Raw genomic sequence first — 24,596 nt, forward strand, 5'->3', positions numbered from 1 at the left:
TGTACCCCTCAGATTATATTTAATTTTCTCTAAATCTAAGAAAAACCTGAGGTGATTAAACCATAGGGAGGCCTTGTGATTTCCACTCCAATAAAATCCTTCTATACGAGCTATTAATGATGCAAAGGTGATACTATCCCTAAAAGTCTGCTTGATTTTTTTGATAGTTTGCCTTTTTGTATCGTTCAGTAGATATAGATCGGAAAGAACAAAACAAGTGTTGGTATTTATTTATTTATTTATCAAGTGATTTCTGGGCACTCAACAGTTTTTTCATTAAAAACGTCACAGACAGGTGTGTGCAAAGGTGATATCAATCATGCACTTGTGAGAGTGATGGAGAGTGTGGGAGGAGCCTGCAGCAATAAAAGGCTGCTCATCCACCCTCAAGAAAGGACTCCAGAATATTTTCTAGCTGAATTTATCTTCCCCAAATCGTCTCTTCTTAGCTACATTTTCTTCCATGATGAGTTGGATGAAGTGTTGTGTGTTCCCCCTGGTGCTGCTGTGCATGTGGCAGCTGCAAGGAGCACAAGCCTGCACATGTATTTATGACCATCCACAGACGCAGTTTTGCCAATCAGATGTTGGTAAGTTCAACATTAAAATGTTAGTTAATGTTTGGTTGTACATATTTAATGTTTGCATCCATGAATTATCCTTGCATGTTAAGAGGGAATACTGTGGAAAGTATTGCTAATATGAATCATTTGCTGTCTTATTTTATTTTCCCCCCTCAATGATTTCCTGTCAATTTGTGCCGAAGTGTGGCAATGCCAACTTTTATAAGTCTCTTATTTTCTCAGCTAGCAAAGTGGTGTTGCTAATGACAGTAATGAAGACTTTAGACCAGCGGTCCCCAAACTACGGCCCGCGGGCCGGATCCGGCCCCCCAGCATCCAAAATCCGGCCCACAGGAAGTCCCAAGTTAATTTTTATTTTAATTTTTAATTTTTTTAATCTTTCCTTTCTAATCCATTTTCTACCGCTTGTTACTCTCTGTGTCTCCTAGCCGCTCAGGCAAATCATATTGTCTAAAAATGAATTTTCCCATTGATAATGTGAACATCGATAATGTAAACATCAATGTTAGTTGATGTTAAATGACTGTGTGTACAGCCTGGCCCCCGGCCAAATTTTTTTTTAACCCAATGCGGCCCCCGAGTCAAAAAGTTTGGGGACCCCTGCTAACTATAAAAAAATAAATAATTATGTTTTACTCATCAGCCAAAAGGTATTCAAGTTTTATTTATTTTTTTAATGAAATGTAGATGCCAGGCTATACCTACTTTTTAACGTCTGGTTCAGTTAGTGTAAAATGCTGCTTAAAACATCACCTAAAAGCACTGTTTTTGACTTCTCTTTATACAATTAAATTATAAAATGTTCAAATGATTAAAGTTTACTTCTGAGATGATGCATTTAGGTGCCCTGAGAGCTTATATAAAATACTTGTTAGAGAATGCTAGCTCTGTCATGTTAAAAGTGGCTTTTTGTATTTAATAATCAACTTACTGTTTAACTGATGCCTTTTTGTTGGTTTTAGGGAGATTGTTTTTAATTCCAATCAAAGATTAACTGGCTTTTTTCTTCTAGCCATCAAGGCAAAGGTGGTTGCAAAGAAGGCTGTTGGTGGTAAATTTGACAATGAGATTAAGTATGACATCAAACTGATAAAGGTTAGTAATGTTAATGGTACATTTGACAATGAGATAAAGTATGACAAACTGATAAAGGTTAGTAATGTTAATAATTTTGTCTATGTATGCATGCAATTTTTTTTTTAATTTTCCAGATTTTGAAAGGCCCTAACAGACACTTTAGTACCATCTGCACTGCATCCTCTTCTGCAGCATGTGGTGTGACTCTGAACAAAGGTGTAGAATATTTTATCACAGGTAAAAAAAAAAAAAAATAAAAGATTTCAAAACTATTTTCCTACAGGGAGATGACTAGAAAAGATCTTGTCTGACTTGACATTTTCAGATTCTTTGGATTTTCGATCACCTGTCTTTTCCATTGCAGGCAAACTGAAGCCAGACGGGTCTCTGTACGTGTCATCCTGTAACTACCCTTTACCCTGGAAAAGCAGCCACAAGATCCTGGTAGAACGTTATAAGATGGGCTGTGATTGCAAGGTACGCAAACCTAATTGATGGTCAATTACATTTGAATTTAAATCCTAAACTTTGCTTTATCCTCCAGATCAATCGCTGCACCGCTGTCCTGTGTGACATCACTGGTCCTACTGAGTGCTTGTGGACGGCCTGGATGACGGGGAATTGGGTCAATAACGAGCACGACAAACAATGTGCTTGCATAAAGAGAAGGGATGGTTCTTGTTCCTGGTACCAGGAGGCCGCCTCACCCAAAAAGGGTTAATGAACATTATAGACCTTCAAAACCTCATGCAAAACATGTCAATTACGAATAAATCTATTTAAAGCAATGCAGTGTTTTTTACTATGAGATTGCATGGTCTTAAAATGACCATCTTGAGTTCAGCGCTTCTGCAAGAAAACCGTGCATTACTTCAACTTTTATTGCATTTGTCTTAACACCTGTTTTTTGTGGATTTTAATCACAGATTGGCTTTTTTTTTTGGCATGATTCTGGACTGAATCCAAACCCCTCCTATTTAGATGTGCTGTAATTTAACTGAAAATGTGTGTATTGTATTGTAGGCATGTTTGAAATAAACTTGCCTTTCTTGCAAGTGAAAACATCCTCTAAAATATTTCAATCATGGATAAAGCCAAAGCCAACATGAGCTGAAATTCTAATTTTAAGTATATATGTCAAACAAGAAATGTGTTTGTAAATTGGATATAGTTTTAGCATTGTTTTAAGTTATCTACATGTGAGCCTTAACACTAACTGGTATTGCATAAAGAAAAAAGGGTACATTTAGTTTTTTGTATCCGCAAACCTATTTTCCTGAGCTGAATCTCTTTTCTATGCACTGTGGAATTAAAGTTGCTAAGGAAACCGTCTAATGAGCAAGTATTTCTGCCAAAGTAACACAAAACTGGACAAACGTGTCCAGAAAAAATATCTGAAATGTTTCCTGTTAGCTAACAAAAACTCTTTTCAATTTTACATGTATAGTTTGGTTTAGTACATACACATCAAAGAACGTGCTGCAGTTTGCACACTTTATTTTTAATTAAAAAGGTAACAGGTGTGTGCAAAGGTGAAATCATCCAATTATTCAAATCTGATGTGTTTTTCTTGTTGGTTAGCAAAAACTGTATTGTGTTATTTAAATGACACTTATTGTTTGTTTAGTAAAATACTATTAAAAAGAAATTAGACATTTTTTGAACCCACATTAGCCGCCTCTCCCTGTCCTTTCTCTGCTGTATAGTGCAGTGAATCCCTCCGCCATCATTTGCTGGAGGAAAAAGAACCAAACAAATTGGATTATGAACGTTGCCTTTGCCTTCTTTGTGTGGGTCAGTACATATAGATCAGACAGGAAGGGAAAGTCGTTTCTTCATCATTCATTGTTTTGTTTTTTTTAATTAAGAACGTCACAGACAGGTGTGTGCAAAGGTGAAATCAATCATGCACTTGTGAGAGTGATGGAGAGTGTGGGAGGAGCCTGCAGCAATAAAAGGCTGATCATCCACCCTCCTCAAGAAAGTAGAAGTAGACCCCAGACTCACCACTGTATTACTTCTCTCAAATCATCTTTTCTTAGCTACATTTTTTTCCATGATGAGTTGGATGAAGTGTTGTGTGTTCCCCCTGGTGCTGCTGTGCATGTGGCAGCTGCAAGAAGGAGCACACGCCTGCACATGTATTTATGACCATCCACAGATGCAGTTTTGCCAATCAGATGTTGGTAAGTTCAGCATTAAATTGTTCACTTTGTGCTAAAAAGTCTGGCAAAACTATTTTTTTAAAGGTCCTTCTGCATAATTTAAAAGCTCTTTTGACATTTTCTCAGAAGATGACTTAGTGTTGCTTGCGATGGTATTGTTTATTTTTAATTTTTAATTCCAAAATGGCTATTGATAAGCATAGCAATGAGTAACACTCTAGCTACTTTTTATTTTATGCTTCAGCCAAGAGGTATTTATAAGCTTTTTATCAAGTTGTGATGCCAGGCTATACCTACTTTTAAAAAAAAACATCTTTCTGGTTCAGTTCCTGTCTTATTAGTGTAAAAACATTAACTAAAACTGCACTGTTGGCATCTATTCATACAATTTAAATATGTACATTTCAAAGTATTGCTAATAAGTTTACTTCTGAGATGATTCATTTAGGTGCCCTGAGAGCTTAGATAAAATACTTGTTAGAGATCGATAGCTCTGTCATGTTAAAAGTGGCTTCTTGTATTTAATAATCACCTTACTGTTGAGCTGATGCTTTTTGTCGGTTTCATGGAGATTGTTTTTAAATCCCATCAAAGAATAACTGGCTTCTTTTTTGTCTCTAGCCATCAAGGCAAAGGTGGTTGCAAAGAAGGCTGTTGGTGGTAAATATAACAATGAGATCAAGTATGACATCAAACTGATCAAGGTTTGTAATGTTAATTTTGTCTATGTATGCATGCACATTTTTATTTTTTGAATTATTCCAGATTTTGAAAGGCCCTAACAGACCCTTTGATACCATCGGCACTGCATCCTCCTCAGCAGCATGTGGTGTGACTCTGAACAAAGGTGTACAATATTTCATCACAGGTAAAAAAAAAAAAATCCTTACATTTGAGATTTCAAAATTGTATTTTCCTACAGGCAGTTGACTAGAAAAGAGCTTGTCTGACTTTTTTCTTTTTTTCTTTTCGGATTCTTTAATTTTTCAATCACCTGTCTTTTCCATTGCAGGCAAACTGAAGCCAGACGGGTCTCTGTACGTGTCATCCTGTAACTACCCTTTACCCTGGAAAAGCAGCCACAAGATCCTGGTAGAACGTTATAAGATGGGCTGTGATTGCAAGGTAAGCAAACTTAATTGATGGGCAATTACATTTGAATTAAATCCTAATCTTTGCTTTATCCTCCAGATCAATCGCTGCACCGCTGTCCTGTGTGACATCACTGGTCCTACTGAGTGCTTGTGGACGGACTGGATGACGGGGAATTGGGTCAACAACGAGCACGAGAAACAATGTGCTTGCATCAAGAGAAGGGATGGTTCTTGTTCCTGGTACCAGGAGGCCGCCTCATCCAAAAAGGGTTAATGAACATTATAGACCTTCAAAACCTCATGCAAAACATGTCAATTACGAATAAATCTATTTAAAGCAATGCAGTGTTTTTTACTATGAGATTGCATGTTCTTAAAATGACCATCTTGAGTTCAGCGCTTCTGCACAAATTTCTGCTTCAGCAAGAAAACCATGCATTACTTCAACTTTTATTGCATTTGTCTTAAAACCTGTTTTTTTGTGGATTTTAATCAGATTGGTTTTTTTTTTTTGCCATGATTCTGGACTGATTCCAAACCCCTCCTATTTAGATGTGCTGTAATTTAGCTGGAAATGTGTATTAAATTGTATTGTAGGCATGTTTGAAATAAACTTGCCTTTCTTGCAAGTGAAAACATCCTCTAAAATGTTTCAATCATGGATAAAGCCAAAGCCAACATGAGCTGAAATGCTAATTTTAAGTACTATGTCAAACAAGAAATCTGTAAATTGGATATAGTTTTAGCATTGTTTTAAGTTATCTACCTGTGAGTGTTAACATTGACTTGTATTGCATAAAGAAAAATAAGTACATTTAGTTTTTTGTATCTGCAGACCTATTTTCCTGAGCTGAATCTCTCTTTTCTATGCACTGTGGAACTCAAGTTGCTGTGGAAACCGTCTAATGAGCAAGTATTTCTGCCAAAGCAACACAAAACTGGACAAATGTGTCCAGAAAAAATATCTGCAATTTTTCCTGTTGGCTAACAAAAACTCGCTTTTCAAACTTACATGTAGGTTTGGTTTAGTACATACACATCAAAGAACATGCAGTTTGCACACTTTATTTTTTAATTAAAAAGGTAACAGGTGTGTGCAAAGGTGAAATCATCCAATTATCCAAATCTGATGTGTTTTTCTTGTTGGTTAGCAAAAACTGTATTGTTATTCAAATGACACTTATCGTGTTTGTTTAGTAAAATACTATTAAAAAGAAATTGGACATTTTTTGAACCCACATTATCCGCCTCTCCCTGTCCTTTCTCTGCTGTATAGTGCAGTGAATCCCTTCGCCATCATTTGCTGGAGGAAAAAGAACCAAACAAATTGGATTATGAACGTTGCCTTTGCCTTCTTTGTGTGGGTCAGTACATATAGATCAGCCAGGAAGGAAAAGTCGTTTCTTCATCATTCATTGTTTTGTTTTTTTAATTAAGAACGTCACAGACAGGTGTGTGCAAAGGTGAAATCAATCATGCACTTGTGTGAGTGATGGAGAGTGTGGGAGGAGCCTGCAGCAATAAAAGGCTGCTCATCCACCCTCTTAAAGAAAGTAGAAGTAGACCCCAGACTCACCTCTGTATTACTTCTCTCAAATCGTCTCTTCTTAGCTACATTTTCTTCCATGATGAGTTGGATGAAGTGTTGTGTGTTCCCCCTGGTGCTGCTGTGCATGTGGCAGCTGCAAGAAGGAGCACACGCCTGCACATGTATTTATGACCATCCACAGACGCAGTTTTGCCAATCAGATGTTGGTAAGTTCAGCATTAAAATGTTCACTTTGTGCTAAAAAGTCTGGCAAAACCAACTTTTTAAAGGTCCTTCTGCATAATTAACAGCTCTCTAGACATTTTCTCAGAGGATGACTTAGTGTTGCTTGTGATGGTATTGTTTAAAAAAAAAAAAAAGAAAAAAAAAAGTATTCCAAAATGGCTATTGATAAGCATAGCAATGAGTAACACTCTAGCTACTTTTTATTTTAAGCTTCAGCCAAGAGGTATTTATAAGCTTTTTATCAAGTTGTGATGCCAGGCTATACCTCTTTTTTTTTTTTTTTAAACATCTTCTTGGTTAGTTCCTGTCTTAGTGTAAAAACATTAACTAAAACTGCACTGTTGGCATCTATTCATACAGTTTAAATATGTAATTTTCAAAGTATTGCTAATGAAAGTTTACTTCTGAGATGATTCATTTAGGTGCCCTGAGAGCTTAGATAAAATACTTGTTAGAGATCGATAGCTCTGTCATGTTAAAAGTGGCTTGTATTTAATAACAATCACCCAACTGTTGAGCTGATGCCTTTTGTTGGTTTCATGGAGATTGTTTTTAATTCCAATCAAAGAATAACTGGCTTCTTTTTTGTTTCTAGCCATCAAGGCAAAGGTGGTTGCAAAGAAGGCTGTTGGTGGTAAATATGACAATGAGATCAAGTATGACATCAAACTGATCAAGGTTAGTAATTTGACAATTATGGCTATGTATGCATGCACATTTTTATTTTTTGTATTTTTCCAGATTTTGAAAGGCCCTAACAGACCCTTTGATACCATCTGCACTGCATCCTCCTCTGCAGCATGTGGTGTGACTCTGAACAAAGGTGTAGAATATTTTATCACAGGTAAAAAAAAAAATCCTTACATTTGAGATTTAAAAATTATATTTTCCTACAGGAAGATGACTAGCAAAGAGCTGACTTTGTTTTCTTTTCTTTTTGGATTCTTTAAATTTTCAATCACCTGTCTTTCCCATTGCAGGCAAACTGAAGCCAGACGGGTCTCTGTACGTGTCATCCTGTAACTACCCTTTACCCTGGAAAAGCAGCCACAAGATCCTGGTAGAACGTTATAAGATGGGCTGTGATTGCAAGGTAAGCAAACTTAATTGATGGGCAATTACATTTGAATTAAATCCTAAACTTTGCTTTATCCTCCAGATCAATCGCTGCACCGCTGTCCTGTGTGACATCACTGGTCCTACTGAGTGCTTGTGGACGGACTGGATGACGGGGAATTGGGTCAATAACGAGCACGACAAACAATGTGCTTGCATCAAGAGAAGGGATGGTTCTTGTTCCTGGTACCAGGAGGCCGCCTCAGCCAAAAAGGGTTAATGAATATTATAGACCTTCAAAATTTCAATTACGAATAAATATATTTAAAGCAATGCAGTGTCTTTTACTATAAGATTGCATGTTCTTAAAATGACCATCTTGAGTTCAGCACTTCTGCACAAAGTACTGATTCAGCAAGAAAACCATGCATTACTTCAACTTTTATTGCATTTGTCTTCAACACCTGTAATTTGTGGATTTTAATCAGATTGGCTTTATGTGGCATGATTCTGGTCTGATTCCAAACTAATATTTAGATGAGCTGTAATTTAACTGTAAATGTGTATTACATTGCAGGCATGTTCGAAGTAAACTTGCCTTTCTTACCAGTGAAAACATCACTTAAAAATGTTAATCATTGATATAGAGCCAAAGCCGACATGAACTGAAATGCTACTTTTTAAGGACTAAGTCAAGAGGAAATGTGTTGGTAAATAAGATATATAGTTTTACATGTTACTGCATTTAAAAAGTTATCTACCTGTGAGCCGCAACACATGAGAACTTGTATTGCATAAAGAAAAAGTAAATTTAGTTTTTTGTATCAGTAAACCTATTTTCCATGTCTTTTCTCTGCACTGTGGGACTCAAGTTGCTGTGGAAACCGTATAATGAGCAAATATTTGTCCGCCAAAGTACCAAAAAACTGGACAAACCTGTGTTCAGAAAAATTATCTGATACATTTTTCCTCTTAGCTAACAAAAACTCCGCTTTTCAAACTTACATGTATAGTTTGGTTTAGTACATACACATCAAGAATGTGCTGCAGTTTCTCTCAAGTATGGTTACAGACAGAGCACACATTTGTTTTAAATTAAAAAGGTAACATGTGTGCAATGATGAAATCAATCATCCATCCATTTTCTACCACTTGTCCCTATTAGGGACGCGGGGGTGCTGGAGCCTATCTCAGCTGCATTCAGGCGGAAGGCGGGGTACACCCTGGACAAGTCGCCACCTCATCGCAGGGCCAACACAGACAGACAACATTCACACACTAGGGTCAATTTAGTGTTGCCAATCAACCTATCCCCAGGTGCATGTCTTTGGAGGTGGGAGGAAGCCCATGCAGTCACGGGAAGAACATGCAAACTCCACACAGAAAGGCCCGGGGATCGAACCCAGGACCTTTGTATTGTGAGGCACATGCACTAACCAGGGGTGTCAAACTCATTCTAGCTCAGGGGCCGCATGGAGGAAAATCTGTGCACACGCGGGGCGGACTATTAAAATCATGGCATTAAAACTAAAAAATAAAGACAACTTCAGCTTGTTTTCTTTGTGTCACTTTGGCCAAAAATAGAACAACCACATTCTGAAAATATTACAATAAAAATATACAGAAAAATTCCAGCAGCGGTAAAGTTTAGATCCAGGACAGAAGAAAGTGAATGAATGTTTATAACTGAATAAATGTACATATGCATAACAATTTGTTTTCCTTTGTATTTTTTTTTTAATGAATTAAGTAACGTTTATGACAACCTTTTTCCAAAACACAATATAGCATGTGAGATATAACAGGATACATTTATCATTTGTTTTCAAAATGCTTACAAAAAAGTGGGACCCCAAAAATTTACTTTTTTATGACTTGATGGGGTTCCTGGGACCCCATTTTGAAAATTCTTAACGCCAACACTGATGGAGTATTGGTGCGTGCAAAACAGCAGCATGCGGCTGTGGCCTGCGGGCCGGTTCTAATACTAATCAAATATCATCCCGGGGGTCATAGATAATTAAATTGGCAACCCTTGACTTTGACACTTAGGTACTAACCCCTGTGCCACCTTGCTGCCCTAAATCAATCATCAAATTATCCAAATCTGATATGTTTTTCTTGTTGGTTAGCAAAAACTGTATTGTGTTATTCAAATTACACTTATTGTTTGTTGTTTAGTAATTAGACATTTTTTGAACCCACATTAGCCGCCTCTCCCTGTCCTTTCTCTGCTGTATAGTGCAGTGAATCCCTTCGCCATCATTTGCTGGAGGAAAAAGCACCAAACAAATTGGATTATGAATGTTGCCTTTGCCTTCTTTGTGTGGGTCAGTACATATAGATCAGACAGGAAGGGAAAGTCGTTTCTTCATCATTCATCATTTCATCATTTATTTATTAAAAACATTACAGACAGGTGTGTGCAAAGGTGAAATCAATCATGCACTTGTGAGAGTGATGGAGAGTGTGGGAGGAGCCTGCAGCAATAAAAGGCTGCTCATCCACCCTCCTCAAGAAAGTAGAAGTAGACCCCAGACTCACCTCTGTATTACTTCTCTCAAACCTTCTCTTCTTAGCTACATTTTCTTCTATGATGAGTTGGATGAAGTGTTGTGTGTTCCCCCTGGTGCTGCTGTGCATGTGGCAGCTGCAAGAAGGAGCACACGCCTGCACATGTATTTATGACCATCCACAGACGCAGTTTTGCCAATCAGATGTTGGTAAGTTCAGCATTAAAATGTTCACTTTGTGCTAAAAAGTCTGGCAAAACCAACTTTTTAAAGGTCCTTCTGCTTAATTAACAGCTCTCTAGACATTTTCTCAGAGGATGACTTAGTGTTGCTTGTGATGGTATTGTTTAAAAAAAAAAAAGTATTCCAAAATGGCTATTGATAAGCATAGCAATGACTAACACTCTAGCTACTTTTTATTTTATGCTTCAGCCAAGAGGTATTTATAAGCTTTTTATCAAGTTGTGATGCCAGGCTATACCTACTTTTTTTTTTAACATCTTCCTGGTTCAGTTCCTGTCTTATTAGTGTAAAAACATTAACTAAAACTGCACTGTTGACATCTATTCATACAATTAAATATGTAACTTTTAAAGTATTGCTAATGAAAGTTTACTTCTGAGATGATTCATTTAGGTGCCCTGAGAGCTTAGATAAAATACTTCATCGATAGCTCTGTCATGTTAAAAGTGGCTTTTTGTATTTAATAACAATCACCTTACTGTTGAGCTGATGCCTTTTGTTGGTTTCATGGAGATTGTTTTTAATTCCCATCAAAGATTAACTGGCTTTTTTTGTTTCTAGCCATCAAGGCAAAGGTGGTTGCAAAGAAGGCTGTTGGTGGTAAATATGACAATGAGATCAAGTATGACATCAAACTGATCAAGGTTAGTATTTGTCAATTTTGTCTATGTATGCATGCACATTTTTATTTTTTGTATTTTTCCAGATTTTGAAAGGCCCTAACAGACCCTTTGATACCATCTGCACTGCATCCTCCTCTGCAGCATGTGGTGTGACTCTGAACAAAGGTGTAGAGTATTTTATCACAGGTAAAAAAAAAAATCCTTACATTTGAGATTTAAAAATTATATTTTCCTACAGGAAGATGACTAGCAAAGAGCTGACTTTTTTTTCTTTTCTTTTAGGTATCTTTAAATATTCTTCACCTGTCTTTTCCATTGCAGGCAAACTGAAGCCAGACGGGTCTCTGTACGTGTCATCCTGTAACTACCCTTTACCCTGGAAAAGCAGCCACAAGATCCTGGTAGAACGTTATAAGATGGGCTGTGATTGCAAGGTAAACAAACCTAATTGATGGTAAATTACATTTGAATTAAATCCTGATCTTTGCTTTATCCTCCAGATCAATCGCTGCACCGCTGTCCTGTGTGACATCACTGGTCCTACTGAGTGCTTGTGGACGGACTGGATGACGGGGAATTGGGTCAATAACGAGCACGACAAACAATGTGCGTGCATCAAGAGAAGGGATGGTTCTTGTTCCTGGTACCAGGAGGCCGCCTCACCCAAAAAGGGTTAATGAACATTATAGACCTTCAAAACCTCATGCAAAACATGTCAATTACGAATAAATCTATTTAAAGCAATGCAGTGTTTTTTACTATGAGATTGCATGTTCTTAAAATGACAATCAGGAGTTCAGCACGAATGCACAAAGTACTGCTTCAGCAAGAAAACCATGCATTACTTCAACTTTTATTGCATTTGTCTTAACCAACACCTGTAATTTGTGGATTTAATCACTGATTGGCTTTTTTGTGGCATGATTCTGGACTGATTCCAAACCAATATTTAGATGAGCTGTAATTTAACTGGAAATGTGTATTACATTATATTGTAGGCATGTTTCTTACCAGCAGAGGTGGGTAGTAACGCGCTACATTTACTCCGTTACATCTACTTGAGTAACTTTTGGGATAAATTGTACTTCTAAGAGTAGTTTTAATGCAACTTACTTTTACTTTTACTTGAGTATATTTATAGAGAAGAAACGCTACTTTTACTCCGCTACTTTTATCTACATTCAGCTCGCTACTAATTTTTATCGATCTGTTAATGCACGCTTTGTTTGTTTTGGTCTGTCAGACAGACCTTCAAAATGCCTGCCTTACTGGTGACGTTTCACTTCGTTCCACCAATAAAATGCAGTCACTGGTGACGTTTGACTCCGTTCCACCAATCAGATGCAGTCACTGGTGACGTTGGACCAATCAAACAGAGCCAGGCGGTCACATGACCTGACTTAAACAAGTTGAAAAACTTATTGGGGTGTTACCATTTAGTGGTCAATTGTACGGAATATGTACTGTACTGTGCAATCTACTAATACAAGTTTCAATCAATCAATCAAAAGTGTGAAGGAAAAAAGACACTTTTTTTATTTCAAACGTACATTCCGTCACAAGCCTAAAGACTGACTGCACAGTTCCTGTCTTCACAATAAAAGTGCTGCTCCATCGCGCCAGCGCTTTCAAAATCCGAAAGCCAGCGCAAACAAGCTAGCAAGCTACGGAGTTTGCCGCCAATGTATTTCTTGTAAAGTGTATAAAAACGAATATGGAAGCTGGACAGATAAGATGCGAAAAACCAACCACTTTCATGTGGTATTAGACAGAAATGAGGAACTTTTTTTCTCCTCCATTTGAAAACGTGGACGCTATCAGCACTACTGTCTGATTACAGTCAATGCAAGTCATCAGAATCAGGTAATACACCAACTTATATTATTGTCTTCATGAAAGAAAGGAATCTATATGTGTTAAACATGCATGTATATTCATTAAAACACCTTTAACATGTAAACAAAAACTGCAAAATAAATAAATATAAATTATATACTGTATATATATATGTGTGTGTATATATATATATATATATATAAATGTGTGTATATATATATATATATATATATGTGTGTGTATATATATATATATATATGTGTGTATGTGTATGTATATATATATATATGTATATGATATGTGTGTGTATGTTACTCATCAGTTACTCAGTACTTGAGTAGTTTTTTCACAACATACTTGTTACTTTTACTCAAGTAAATATTTGGGTGACTACTCCTTACTTTTACTTGAGTAATAAATCTCTAAAGTAACAGTACTCTTACTTGAGTACAATTTCTGGCTACTCTACCCACCTCTGCTTACCAGTGAAAACATCCCCTAAAAATGTTAATCATGGATTTAGAGCCAAAGCCGACATGGATATAGTTTTACATGTTGCTGGATTTAAAAAAATATCTACTTGTGAGTTGCAACACATTGACAACTTGTATTGCATTAAGAAAAATAAGTACATTTTCTGAAAATATTACAATGAAAATATAGAAAAAAATACCAGCAGCGGTAAACTTTAGATCCAGGACAGAAGAAAGTGAATGAATGTTTATAACTGAATACATTTACATATGCATAACAATTTGTTTTCTTTCGTATTTTTTTTAATGAAATAAGTAATGTTTATAACCTTTTTCTAAAACAATATAGAATGTGAGATATAACAGGATAATGCATACGTTTATCAATTGTTTTCAAAAATTCACTTTTTTATGACTTGATGGGGTTCCTGACACCCCATTTTGAAAATTCCTAGCGCCAACACTGATGGAGTATTGGTGCATGCAAAATAGCAGCAGGCGGCTGTGGGCTGCAGGCCGGTTCTAATACTAATCAAATATCATCCTGGGGGCCGTAGATAATTTAATTGGCAACCCTTGACTTTGACACTTAGGCACTAACCCCTGTCCCACCGTGCTGTCCTAAATCAATCATGAAATTATCCAAATCTGATATGTTTTTCTTGTTGGTTAGCAAACACTGTATTGTGTTATTCAAATTACACTTATTGTTTGTTGTTTAGTAATTAGACATTTTTTGAACCCACATTAGCCGCCTCTCCCTGTCCTTTCTCTGCTGTATAGTGCAGTGAATCCCTTCGCCATCATTTGCTGAAAGAAAAAGAACCAAACAAATTGGATAATGAATGTTTTGTATTATCCCGTGAGGTGTATATTACATTTTTTTTGTTCGGTTTGTACTTCATGAAGTTTTGCACTTGTTGTGTTTTTTTGTGTGTTTTTTGTTTGTTTTCATTATATTTGGATATGTTTGTTTGGTTTGTATGATATCTATTGAATAAGACTATGTATTATGTTGAAGGGGGCAGGAAAATATACGATTTTTCTTCATCCTGCTCCTTCTCAGGCATTGGTGTGTAAATGTGTGTTTAGTTTCTAAAGTTTAATTGTCTATCGTTCAAAGATGCACATCAATGAAGGAGATAAATAAAAAAATGAAATTAAATGAAAAATGTTTCCTTTGTCTTCTTTGTGTGGGTCAGTACATATATATCAGACAGGAAGGGAAAGTCGTTTCTTCATCATTTCATCATTTATTTATTTATTTATTAAAAACATCACAGACAGGTGTGTGCAAAGGTGAAATCAATCATGCACTTGTGAGAGAGATGGAGAGTGTGGGAGGAGCCTGCAGCAATAAAAGGCTGCTCATCCACCCTCCTCAAGAAAGTAGAAGTAGACCCCAGACTCACCTCTGTATTACTTCTCTCAAATCGTCTCTTCTTAGCTACATTTTCTTCCATGATGAGTTGGATGAAGTGTTGTGTGTTCCCCCTGGTGCTGCTGTGCATGTGGCAGCTGCAAGAAGGAGCACACGCCTGCACATGTATTTATGACCATCCACAGACGCAGTTTTGCCAATCAGATGTTGGTAAGTTCAGCATTAAAATGTTTACTTTGTGCTAAAAAGTCTGGCAAAAACAACTTTTTAGAGGTCCTTCTGCATAATTAACAGCTCTCTAGACATTTTCTCAGAGGATGACTTAGTGTTGCTTGTGATAGTATTGTTTTTTTTTTTTTTAATTCTTTGTTCCAAAATGGCTATTGATAAGCATAGCAATGAGTAACACTCTAGCTACTTTTTATTTTAAGCTTCAGCCAAGAGGTATTTATAAGCTTTTTATCAAGTTGTGATGCCAGGCTATACCTACTTTTTTTTTTAAAACATCTTCCTGGTTCAGTTCCTGTCTTATTAGTGTAAAAACATTAACTAAAACTGCACTGTTGGCATCTATTCATACAATTAAATATGTAACTTTTAAAGTATTGCTAATGAAAGTTTACTTCTGAGATGATTCATTTAGGTGCCCTGAGAGCTTAGATCAAATACTTGTTAGAGAACGATAGCTCTGTCATGTTAAAAGTGGCTTCTTATATTTAATAATCACCTTACTGTTGAACTGATGCTTTTTGTTGGTTTCAGGGAGATTGTTTTTAATTCCCATCAAAGAATAACTGGCTTCTCTTTTGTCTCTAGCCATCAAGGCAAAGGTGGTTGCAAAGAAGGCTGTTGGTGGTAAATATGACAATGAGATCAAGTATGACATCAAACTGATCAAGGTTAGCATTTGTCAATTTTGTCTATGTATGCATGCACATTTTTATTTTTTGTATTTTTCCAGATTTTGAAAGGCCCCAACAGACCCTTTGATACCATCTGCACTGCATCCTCCTCTGCAGCATGTGGTGTGACTCTGAACAAAGGTGTACAATATTATATCACAGGTAAATAAAAATAAAAAAAAATATATATATATTTTCCTACAGGAAGATGACTAGCAAAGAGCTGACTTTTTTTCTTTTCTTTTTGGATTCTTTAAATTTTCGATCACCTGTCTTTCCCATTGCAGGCAAACTGAAGCCAGACGGGTCTCTGTACGTGTCATCCTGTAACTCCCCTTTACCCTGGAAAAGCAGCCACAATATCCTGGTAGAACGTTATAGGATGGGCTGTGATTGCAAGGTAAGCAAACTTAATTGATGGTCAATTACATTTGAATTAAATCCTGATCTTTGCTTCATCCTCCAGATCAATCGCTGCACCGCTGTCCTGTGTGACATCACTGGTCCTACTGAGTGCTTGTGGACGGACTGGATGACGGGGAATTGGGTCAATAACGAGCATGACAAACAATGTGCTTGCATCAAGAGAAGGGATGGTTCTTGTTCCTGGTACCAGGAGGCCGCCTCACCCAAAAAGGGTTATTTAAAAGGTTAATGAACATTATAGACCTTCAAAACCTCATGCAAAACATGTCAATTATGAATAAATCTATTTAAAGCAATGCAGTGTTTTTTACTATGAGATTGCATGTTCTTAAAATGACCATCTTGAGTTCAGCACTTCTGCACAAACTACTGCTTCAGCAAGAAAACCATGCATTGCTTCAACTTTTATTGCATTTGTCTTAACACCTGTAATTTGTGGATTTTAATCACAGATTGGCTTTTTTTTGGCATGATTCTGGACTGATTCCAAACCCCTCCTATTTAGATGTGCTGTATTTTAACTGGAAATGTGTATTACATTGTATTGTAGGCATGTTTTAAATAAACTTGCCTTTCTTGCAAGTGAAAACATCCTCTAAAATGTTTCAATCATGGATAAAGCCAAAGCCAACATGAGCTGAAATGCTAATTTTAAGTACTATGTCAAACAAGAGGAAATGTGTTAGTAATTTGGATATAGTTTAGCATTGTTTTAAGTTATCTACCTGTGAGCCTTAACACTGACAACTGGTATTGCATAAAGAAAAATAAGTACATTTATTTTTTTGTATCCGCAAACCTATTTTCCTGAGCTGAATCTCTTTTCTATGCACTGTGGAACTAAAGTTGCCGTGGAAACCGTCTAATGAGCAAGTATTTCTGCCAAAGCAACACAAAACTGGACAAACGTGTCCAGAAAAAATATCTGAAATTTTTCCTGTTAGCTAACAAAAACTTGCTTTTCAAACTTACATGTATAGTTTGGTTTAGTGCATACACAAAGAGAACGTGCTGCAGTTTGCACACTTTTTTTTAGTTGAGGTAACAGGTTTGTGCAAAGGTGAAATCATCCAATTATCCAAATCTGATGTGTTTTTCTTGTTTAGCAAAAACTGTATTGTGTTATTTAAATGACACTTATTGTGTTTGTTTAGTAAAATACTATTAAAAAGAAATTAGACATTTTTTGAACCCACATTAGACGCCTCTCCCTGTCCTTTCTCTGCTGTATAGTGCAGTGAATCCCTTCGCCATCATTTGCTGGAGGAAAAAGAACCAAACAAATTGGATTATAAACGCTCAATTGGTAGAGCGGCCGTGCCAGCAACTTGAGGGTTGCAGGTTCGATCCCCGCTTCCGCCATCCTAGTCACTGCCGTTGTGTCCTTGGGCAAGACACTTTACCCACCTGCTCCCAGTGCCACCCACACTGGTTTAAATGTAACTTAGATATTGGGTTTCACAATGTAAAGCGCTTTGAGTCACTTGAGAAAAAGCGCTATATAAATGTAATTCACTTCACTTCACTTCACACTTTGCCTTCTTTGTGTGGGTCAGTACATATAGATCAGACAGGAAGGGAAAGTCGTTTCTTCATCATTCATCATTTATTGTTTTGTTTTTTTTAATTAAGAACGTCACAGACAGGTGTGTGCAAAGGTGAAATCAATCATGCACTTGTGAGAGTGATGGAGAGTGTGGGAGGAGCCTGCAGCAATAAAAGGCTGCTCATCCACACTCCTCAAGAAAGTAGAAGTAGACCCCAGACTCACCTCTATATTACTTCTCTCAAACCTTCTTTTCTTAGCTACATTTTCTTCCATGATGAGTTGGATGAAGTGTTGTGTGTTCCCCCTGGTGCTGCTGTGCATGTGGCAGCTGCAAGAAGGAGCACACGCCTGCACATGTATTTATGACCATCCACAGATGCAGTTTTGCCAATCAGATGTTGGTAAGTTCAGCATTAAAATGTTTACTTTGTGCTAAAAAGTCTGGCGAAACCAACTTTTAAAGGTCCTTCTGCATAATTAACAGCTCTCTAGAAATTTTCTCAGAGGATGACTTAGTGTTGCTTGTGATAGTATTGTTTTTTTTTTATTCTTTATTCCAAAATAGCTATTGATAAGCATAGCAATGAGTAACACTCTAGCTACTTTTTATTTTAAGCTTCAGCCAAGAGGTATTTAAAGCTTTTTATCAAGTTGTGATGCCAGGCTATACCTACTTTTTTTTTTTTAACATCTTCCTGGTTCAGTTACTGTCTTATTAGTGTAAAAACATTAACTAAAACTGCACTGTTGGCATCTATTCATACAAATATGTAATTTTCAAAGTATTGCTAATGAAAGTTTACTTCTGAGATGATTCATTTAGGTGCCCTGAGAGCTTAGATAAAATACTTGTTAGAGATCGACAGCTCTGCCATGGTTAAAGTGGCTTCTTGTATTTAATAACAATCACCTTACTGTTAAAACTGATGCCTTTTTGTTCGTTTCAGGGAGATTGTTTTTAATTCCAATCAAATAACTGGCTTCTTTTTTGTTTCTAGCCATCAAGGCAAAGGTGGTAGCAAAGAAGGCTGTTGGTGGTAAATATGACAATGAGATCAAGTATGACATTAAACTGATCAAGGTTAGTGTTTGTCAATTGTGTCTATGCATGCATGCACATTTTTATTTTTTGTATTTTGTCCAGATTTTGAAAGGCCCTAACAGACCCTTTGATACCATCTGCACTGCATCCTCCTCTGCAGCATGTGGTGTGACTCTGAACAAAGGTGTAGAATATTATATCACAGGTAAAAAAAAAAAATCCCTACATTTGAGATTTAAAAATTATTTTTTCCTACAGGAAGATGACTAGCAAAGAGCTGACATTTCTTCTTTTCTTTTTGGATTCTTTAAATTTTCATCACCTGTCTTTTCAATTGCAGGCAAACTGAAGCCAGACGGGTCTCTGTACGTGTCATCCTGTAACTACCCTTTACCCTGGAAAAGCAGCCACAAGATCCTGGTAGAACGTTATAAGATGGGCTGTGATTGCAAGGTAAGCAAACCTAATTGATGGTCAATTACATTCAAATTAAATCCTAATCTTTGCTTTATCCTCCAGATCAATCGCTGCACCGCTGTCCTGTGTGACATCACTGGTCCTACTGAGTGCTTGTGGACGGACTGGATGACGGGGAATTGGGTCAATAACGAGCACGACAAACAATGTGCTTGCATCAAGAGAAGGGATGGTTCTTGTTCCTGGTACCAGGAGGCCGCCTCACTCAAAAAGGGTTAATGAACATTATAGACCTTCAAAACTTCATGCAAAACATGTCCATTACGAATAAATCTATTTAAAGCAATGCAGTGTTTTTTTACTATGAGATTGCATGTTCTTAAAATGACAATCATGAGTTCAGCACTTGTGCACAAAGTACTGCTTCAGCAAGAAAACCATGCATTACTTCAACTTTTATTGCATTTGTCTTAATCACCACCTGCAACTTGTGGATTTTAATCACCGATTGGCTTTTTTTGGCATGATTCTGGTCTGATTCCAAACCAATATTTAGATGAGCTGTAATTTAACTGCGAATGTGTATTACATTATATTGTAGGCATGTTCGAAATAAACTTGCCTTTTTTACAATCCCCTAAAAATGTTAATCATGGATATAGAGCCAAAGCCGACATGTACTAAAATGCTAATTTTTAAGGACTAAGTCAAGAGGAAATGTGTTGGTAAATTGGATAAAGTTTTACATGTTACTGCATTTAAAAAAAATTATCTACCTGTGAGCCGCAACACATTGACAACTTGTATTGTATAAAGAAAAATAAGTAAACTTCGTTTTTTGTATCAGTAAACCTATTTTCCATGTCTTTTCTCTGCACTGTGGGACTCAAGTTGCTGTGGAAACCGTATAATGAGCAAATATTTGTCCACCAAAGTACCGAAAAACTGGACAAACCTGTGACCAGAAAAATTATCTGATAGATTTTTCCTCTTAGCTAACAAAAACTCTGCTTTTCAAACTTACATGTATAGTTTTGTTTAGTACATACACATCAAGAATGTGCTGCAGTTTCTCTCAAGTATGGTTACAGACAGAGCACACATTTGTTTTAAATTAAAAAGGTAACGTGTGTGCAAAGATGAAATCAATCATCCATCCATTTTCTACCGTTTGTCCCTATTAGGGACGCGGGGGTGCTGGAGGCTATCTCAGCTGCATTCAGGCGGAAGGCGGGGTACACCCTGGACAAGTCGCCACCTCATCGCAGGGCCAACACAGATAGACAATATTTACACACTAGGGCCAATTTAGTGTTGCCAATCAACCTATCCCCAGGTGCATGTCTTTGGAGGTGGGAGGAAACCCATGCAGTCACAGGAAGAACATGCAAACTCCACACAGAAAGGCCCGGGGATCGAACCCAGGACCTTTGTATTGTGAGGCACATGCACTAACCAGGGGTGTCAAACTCATTTGAGCTCAGGGGCCGCATGGAGGAAAATCTGTGCACACGCGGGGCGGACTATTAAAATCATGGCATTAAAACTAAAAAATAAAGACAACTTCAGCTTGTTTTCTTTGTCTTACTTTGGCCAAAAATAGAACAAACACATTCTGAAAATATTACAATAAAAATATGCAAAAAAATACCAGCAGCGGTAAAGTTTAGATCAGGACAGAAGAAAGTGAATGAATGTTTATAACTGAATGAATTTACATATGCATAACAATTTGTTTTCTTTTGTATTATTTTATTTAATGAATTAAGTAACGTTTATGACAACCTTTTTCCAAAACACAATATAGAATGTGAGATATAACAGGATAATGCATACATTTATCATTTGTTTTTAAAACGCTTACAAAAAAGTGGGACCCCAAAAATTCACTTTTTTATGACTTGATGGGGTCCCTGAGACCCCATTTTGAAAATTCTTAGCGCCAACACTGATGGAGTATTGGTGCGTGCAAAACAGCAGCAGGCGGCCGTGGCCTGCGGGCCGGTTCTAATACTAATCAAATATCATTCTGGGGGCCATAGATAATTAATTCACAGGCCGGATCTGGCCCGCGGGCCTTGACTTTGACACTAGGCACTAACCTCTGTACCACCGTGCTGCCCTAAATCAATCATCAAATTATCCAAATCTGATATGTTTTTCTTGTTGGTTAGCAAAAACTGTATTGTCTTATTCAAATTACACTTATTGTTTGTTGTTTAGTAATTAGACATTTTTTGAACCCACATTAGCCGCCTCTCCCTGTCCTTTCTCTGCTGTATAGTGCAGTGAATCCCTTCGACATCATTTGCTGGAGGAAAAAGCACCAAACAAATTGGATTATGAATGTTGCCTTTGCCTTCTTTGTGTGGGTCAGCACATATAGATCAGACAGGAAGGGAAAGTCGTTTCTTCATCATTCATCATTTCATCATTTATTTATTTATTTATTAAAAACATCAGAGACAGGTGTGTGCAAAGGTGAAATCATCCAATTATCCAAATCTGATGTGTTTTTCTTATTGGTTAGCAAAAACTGTATTGTGTTATTTAAATGACACTTATTGTGTTTGTTTAGTAAAATACTATTAGAAAGAAATTGGACATTTTTTGAACCCACATTAGCCGCCTCTCCCTGTCCTTTCTCTGCTGTATAGTGCAGTGAATCCCTCCGCCATCATTTGCTGGAGGAAAAAGAACCAAACAAATTGGATTATGAATGTTGCCTTTGCCTTCTTTGTGTGGGTCAGTACATATAGATCAGACAGGAAGGGAAAGTCGTTTCTTCATCATTCATTGTTTTTTTTTTTTTAATTAAGAACATCACAGACAGGTGTGTGCAAAGGTGAAATCAATCATGCACTTGTGTGAGTGATGGAGAGTGTGGGAGGAGCCTGCAGCAATAAAAGGCTGCTCATCCACCCTCTTCAAGAAAGTAGAAGTAGACCCCAGACTCACCTCTGTATTACTTCTCTCAAATCGTCTCTTCTTAGCTACATTTTTTTCCATGATGAGTTGGATGAAGTGTTGTGTGTTCCCCCTGGTGCTGCTGTGCATGTGGCAGCTGCAAGAAGGAGCACACGCCTGCACATGTATTTATGACCATCCACAGACGCAGTTTTGCCAATCAGATGTTGGTAAGTTCAGCATTAAAATGTTCACTTTGTGCTAAAAAGTCTGGCAAAACCAACTTTTTAAAGGTCCTTCTGCATAATTAACAGCTCTCTAGACATTTTCTCAGAGGATGACTTAGTGTTGCTTGTGATGGTATTGTTTATTTTTAATTTTTTATGCCAAAATGGCTATTGATAAGCATAGCAATGAGTAACACTCTAGCTACTTCTTATTTTATGCTTCAGCCAAGAGGTATTTAAAAGCTTTTTATCAAGTTGTGATGCCAGGCTATACCTACTTTTTTTTAAACATCTTCCTGGTTCAGTTCCTGTCTTAGTGTAAAAACATTAAAACTGCACTGTTGGCATCTTTTCATACAATTAAATATGTAACTTTCAAAGTATTGCCAATGAAAGTTTACTTCTGAGATGATTAATTTAGGTGCCCTGAGTGCTGAGATAAAATACTTGTTAGAGATCGATAGATGATGCAAAAGTGGCTTCTTGTATTTAATAACAATCACCTTACTGTTGAGCTGATGCCTTTTGTTGGTTTCATGGAGATTGTTTTTAATTCCCATCAAAAAATAACTGGCCTCTTTTTTGTTTCAAGCCATCAAGGCAAAGGTGGTTGCAAAGAAGGCTGTTGGTGGTAAATATGACAATGAGATCAAGTATGACATCAAACTGACCAAAGTTAGTAATGTTAATAATTTTGTCTATGTATGCATGCACATTTTTATTTTTTGTATTTTTCCAGATTTTGAAAGGCCCTAACAGACCCTTTGATACCATCTGCACTGCATCCTCCTCTGCAGCATGTGGTGTGACTCTGAACAAAGGTGTAGAATATTATATCACAGGTATAAAAAAAAAAAATCCTTACATTTGAGATTTCAAAATCATATTTTCCTACAGGAAGATGGCTTGCAAAGAGCTGACTTTTTTTTCTTTTCTTTTTGGATTCCTTAAATTTTCGATCACCTGTCTTTTCCATTGCAGGCAAACTGAAGCCAGACGGGTCTCTGTACGTGTCATCCTGTAACTACCCTTTACCCTGGAAAAGCAGCCACAAGATCCTGGTAGAACGTTATAAGATGGGCTGTGATTGCAAGGTAAGCAAACCTAATTGATGGTAAATTACATTTGAATTAAATCCCGATCTTTGCTTAATCCTCCAGATCAATCGCTGCACCGCTGTCCTGTGTGACATCACTGGTCCTACTGAGTGCTTGTGGACGGACTGGATGACGGGGAATTGGGTCAATAACGAGCACGAGAAACAATGTGCTTGCATCAAGAGAAGGGATGGTTCTTGTTCCTGGTACCAGGAGGCCGCCTCACCCAAAAAGGGTTAATGAACATTATAGACCTTCAAAACCTCATGCAAAACATGTCCATTATGAATAAATATTTAAAGCAATGCAGTGTTTTTTACTATGAGATTGCATGTTCTTAAAATGACAATCATGAGTTTAGCACTTCCGTACAAAGTACTGCTTCAGCAAGAAAACCGTGCATTACTTCAACTTTTATTGCATTTGTCTTAACACCTGTTTTTTGTGGATTTTAATCACAGATTGGCTTTTTTTTTTGGCATGATTCTGGACTGAACCCAAACCCCTCCTATTTAGATGTGCTGTAATTTAACTGGAAATATGTGTATTACATTGTATTGTAGGCATGTTCGAAATAAACTTGCCTTTCTTGCAAGTGAGAACATCCCCTAAAATGTTTCAATCATGGATAGGGCCAAAGCCAACATGAGCTGAAATGCTAATTTTAAGTACTATATGTCAAACAAGAAATGTGTTTGTAAATTGGATATAGTTTTAGCATTGTTTTAAGTTATCTACCTGTGAGCCTTAACACTGACTTGTATTGCATAAAGGAAAAATAAGTACATTTAGTTTTTTGTATCCGTGAACCTATTTTCCTGAGCTGAATTTCTCTTTTCTATGCACTGTGGAACTCAAGTTGCCGTGGAAACCGTCTAATGAGCAAGTATTTCTGCCAAAGCAACACAAAACTGGACAAACGTGTCCAGAAAAAATATCTGAAATTGTTCCTGTTAGGTAACAAAAATTCGCTTTTCAAACTTACATGTATAGTTTGGTTTAGTACATACACATCAAAGAGAACTTGCTGCAGTTTCAGGGCCGGCCCGTGGCATAGGCCGTATAGGCAAATGCTAAGGGCGCCGTCCATCAGGGGGCGCCACGCCAGTGCCACAAATGTTGGGAGAAAAAAAAAAGAAAAAAAAAAAGTTGGTACTATTATTTCTAAATACAAAAAATAATCCCACGTTAATTAAAATGCAAAGTAAAG

The 24,596-nt window shown here is 37.1% G+C and overlaps 6 protein-coding genes across 8 annotated transcripts; all 6 read left to right on the forward strand.

Annotated features, from left to right (window-relative positions):
* The first annotated feature begins 379 nt into the window (after positions 1 to 379).
* LOC133615067 (metalloproteinase inhibitor 2-like) lies at positions 380 to 5,261 on the forward strand. Of its 3 annotated transcripts, none has more exons than XM_061973411.2 (5): positions 380 to 590; positions 4,448 to 4,530; positions 4,592 to 4,694; positions 4,839 to 4,951; positions 5,018 to 5,261. In XM_061973411.2, the coding sequence occupies exons 1-5, from the start codon at positions 464 to 466 to the stop codon at positions 5,192 to 5,194; spliced, it is 603 nt and encodes a 200-aa protein (XP_061829395.1). In that variant the 5' UTR covers positions 380 to 463; the 3' UTR covers positions 5,195 to 5,261. The 3 variants fall into 3 exon arrangements, with proteins under 3 accessions (XP_061829395.1, XP_061829393.1, XP_061829392.1); XM_061973409.2 differs by lacking the exons at positions 4,448 to 4,530; positions 4,592 to 4,694; positions 4,839 to 4,951; positions 5,018 to 5,261 and adding exons at positions 1,597 to 1,679; positions 1,796 to 1,898; positions 2,026 to 2,138; positions 2,206 to 2,449 and having other exon boundaries at positions 384 to 590; XM_061973408.2 differs by lacking the exon at positions 380 to 590 and adding an exon at positions 3,626 to 3,847.
* Positions 5,262 to 6,462: 1,201 nt separating this feature from the next.
* LOC133615066 (metalloproteinase inhibitor 2-like) lies at positions 6,463 to 8,083 on the forward strand. Its single transcript, XM_061973407.2, has 5 exons — positions 6,463 to 6,675; positions 7,290 to 7,372; positions 7,436 to 7,538; positions 7,675 to 7,787; positions 7,854 to 8,083. The coding sequence occupies exons 1-5, from the start codon at positions 6,546 to 6,548 to the stop codon at positions 8,028 to 8,030; spliced, it is 606 nt and encodes a 201-aa protein (XP_061829391.1). The 5' UTR covers positions 6,463 to 6,545; the 3' UTR covers positions 8,031 to 8,083.
* Positions 8,084 to 10,217: 2,134 nt separating this feature from the next.
* LOC133615065 (metalloproteinase inhibitor 2-like) lies at positions 10,218 to 11,873 on the forward strand. The gene is made up of 5 exons (XM_061973406.1): positions 10,218 to 10,473; positions 11,068 to 11,150; positions 11,213 to 11,315; positions 11,451 to 11,563; positions 11,630 to 11,873. Exons 1-5 carry the CDS (start codon positions 10,344 to 10,346, stop codon positions 11,804 to 11,806), a joined length of 606 nt encoding a protein of 201 aa, XP_061829390.1. The 5' UTR covers positions 10,218 to 10,343; the 3' UTR covers positions 11,807 to 11,873.
* A 2,898-nt stretch (positions 11,874 to 14,771) lies between these two features.
* Positions 14,772 to 16,443, forward strand: LOC133615064 (metalloproteinase inhibitor 2-like). The gene is made up of 5 exons (XM_061973405.1): positions 14,772 to 15,029; positions 15,636 to 15,718; positions 15,781 to 15,883; positions 16,009 to 16,121; positions 16,188 to 16,443. Exons 1-5 carry the CDS (start codon positions 14,900 to 14,902, stop codon positions 16,374 to 16,376), a joined length of 618 nt encoding a protein of 205 aa, XP_061829389.1. The 5' UTR covers positions 14,772 to 14,899; the 3' UTR covers positions 16,377 to 16,443.
* Positions 16,444 to 17,881: 1,438 nt separating this feature from the next.
* LOC133615062 (metalloproteinase inhibitor 2-like) lies at positions 17,882 to 19,501 on the forward strand. Its single transcript, XM_061973403.1, has 5 exons — positions 17,882 to 18,097; positions 18,695 to 18,777; positions 18,841 to 18,943; positions 19,079 to 19,191; positions 19,258 to 19,501. The coding sequence occupies exons 1-5, from the start codon at positions 17,968 to 17,970 to the stop codon at positions 19,432 to 19,434; spliced, it is 606 nt and encodes a 201-aa protein (XP_061829387.1). The 5' UTR covers positions 17,882 to 17,967; the 3' UTR covers positions 19,435 to 19,501.
* Positions 19,502 to 22,101: 2,600 nt separating this feature from the next.
* LOC133615063 (metalloproteinase inhibitor 2-like) lies at positions 22,102 to 23,920 on the forward strand. Its single transcript, XM_061973404.2, has 5 exons — positions 22,102 to 22,292; positions 22,882 to 22,964; positions 23,029 to 23,131; positions 23,271 to 23,383; positions 23,450 to 23,920. The coding sequence occupies exons 1-5, from the start codon at positions 22,163 to 22,165 to the stop codon at positions 23,624 to 23,626; spliced, it is 606 nt and encodes a 201-aa protein (XP_061829388.1). The 5' UTR covers positions 22,102 to 22,162; the 3' UTR covers positions 23,627 to 23,920.
* Positions 23,921 to 24,596: the final 676 nt, after the last annotated feature.

The sequence above is a fragment of the Nerophis lumbriciformis genome, linkage group LG22 (assembly GCF_033978685.3).
Source record: "Nerophis lumbriciformis linkage group LG22, RoL_Nlum_v2.1, whole genome shotgun sequence".
NCBI lineage: Eukaryota > Metazoa > Chordata > Actinopteri > Syngnathiformes > Syngnathidae > Nerophis > Nerophis lumbriciformis.

Bases quoted from the DNA above. Each gene is read 5' to 3' on its own strand.
- LOC133615067 (XM_061973408.2), top strand. From the start codon at position 3,718: ATGATGAGTTGGATGAAGTGTTGTGTGTTCCCCCTGGTGCTGCTGTGC. The intron at 3,848-4,447 runs GTAAGTTCAGCA...TTTTGTCTCTAG, and splicing joins GTTTTGCCAATCAGATGTTG to CCATCAAGGCAAAGGTGGTT. The intron at 4,695-4,838 runs GTAAAAAAAAAA...TTTCCATTGCAG, and splicing joins TGTACAATATTTCATCACAG to GCAAACTGAAGCCAGACGGG.
- LOC133615066 (XM_061973407.2), top strand. From the start codon at position 6,546: ATGATGAGTTGGATGAAGTGTTGTGTGTTCCCCCTGGTGCTGCTGTGC. The intron at 7,539-7,674 runs GTAAAAAAAAAA...TTCCCATTGCAG, and splicing joins TGTAGAATATTTTATCACAG to GCAAACTGAAGCCAGACGGG. The intron at 7,788-7,853 runs GTAAGCAAACTT...TTTATCCTCCAG, and splicing joins AGATGGGCTGTGATTGCAAG to ATCAATCGCTGCACCGCTGT.
- LOC133615065 (XM_061973406.1), top strand. From the start codon at position 10,344: ATGATGAGTTGGATGAAGTGTTGTGTGTTCCCCCTGGTGCTGCTGTGC. The intron at 11,316-11,450 runs GTAAAAAAAAAA...TTTCCATTGCAG, and splicing joins TGTAGAGTATTTTATCACAG to GCAAACTGAAGCCAGACGGG. The intron at 11,564-11,629 runs GTAAACAAACCT...TTTATCCTCCAG, and splicing joins AGATGGGCTGTGATTGCAAG to ATCAATCGCTGCACCGCTGT.
- LOC133615064 (XM_061973405.1), top strand. From the start codon at position 14,900: ATGATGAGTTGGATGAAGTGTTGTGTGTTCCCCCTGGTGCTGCTGTGC. The intron at 15,884-16,008 runs GTAAATAAAAAT...TTCCCATTGCAG, and splicing joins TGTACAATATTATATCACAG to GCAAACTGAAGCCAGACGGG. The intron at 16,122-16,187 runs GTAAGCAAACTT...TTCATCCTCCAG, and splicing joins GGATGGGCTGTGATTGCAAG to ATCAATCGCTGCACCGCTGT.
- LOC133615062 (XM_061973403.1), top strand. From the start codon at position 17,968: ATGATGAGTTGGATGAAGTGTTGTGTGTTCCCCCTGGTGCTGCTGTGC. The intron at 18,098-18,694 runs GTAAGTTCAGCA...TTTTGTTTCTAG, and splicing joins GTTTTGCCAATCAGATGTTG to CCATCAAGGCAAAGGTGGTA. The intron at 18,778-18,840 runs GTTAGTGTTTGT...TATTTTGTCCAG, and splicing joins ATGACATTAAACTGATCAAG to ATTTTGAAAGGCCCTAACAG.
- LOC133615063 (XM_061973404.2), top strand. From the start codon at position 22,163: ATGATGAGTTGGATGAAGTGTTGTGTGTTCCCCCTGGTGCTGCTGTGC. The intron at 22,293-22,881 runs GTAAGTTCAGCA...TTTTGTTTCAAG, and splicing joins GTTTTGCCAATCAGATGTTG to CCATCAAGGCAAAGGTGGTT. The intron at 23,384-23,449 runs GTAAGCAAACCT...TTAATCCTCCAG, and splicing joins AGATGGGCTGTGATTGCAAG to ATCAATCGCTGCACCGCTGT.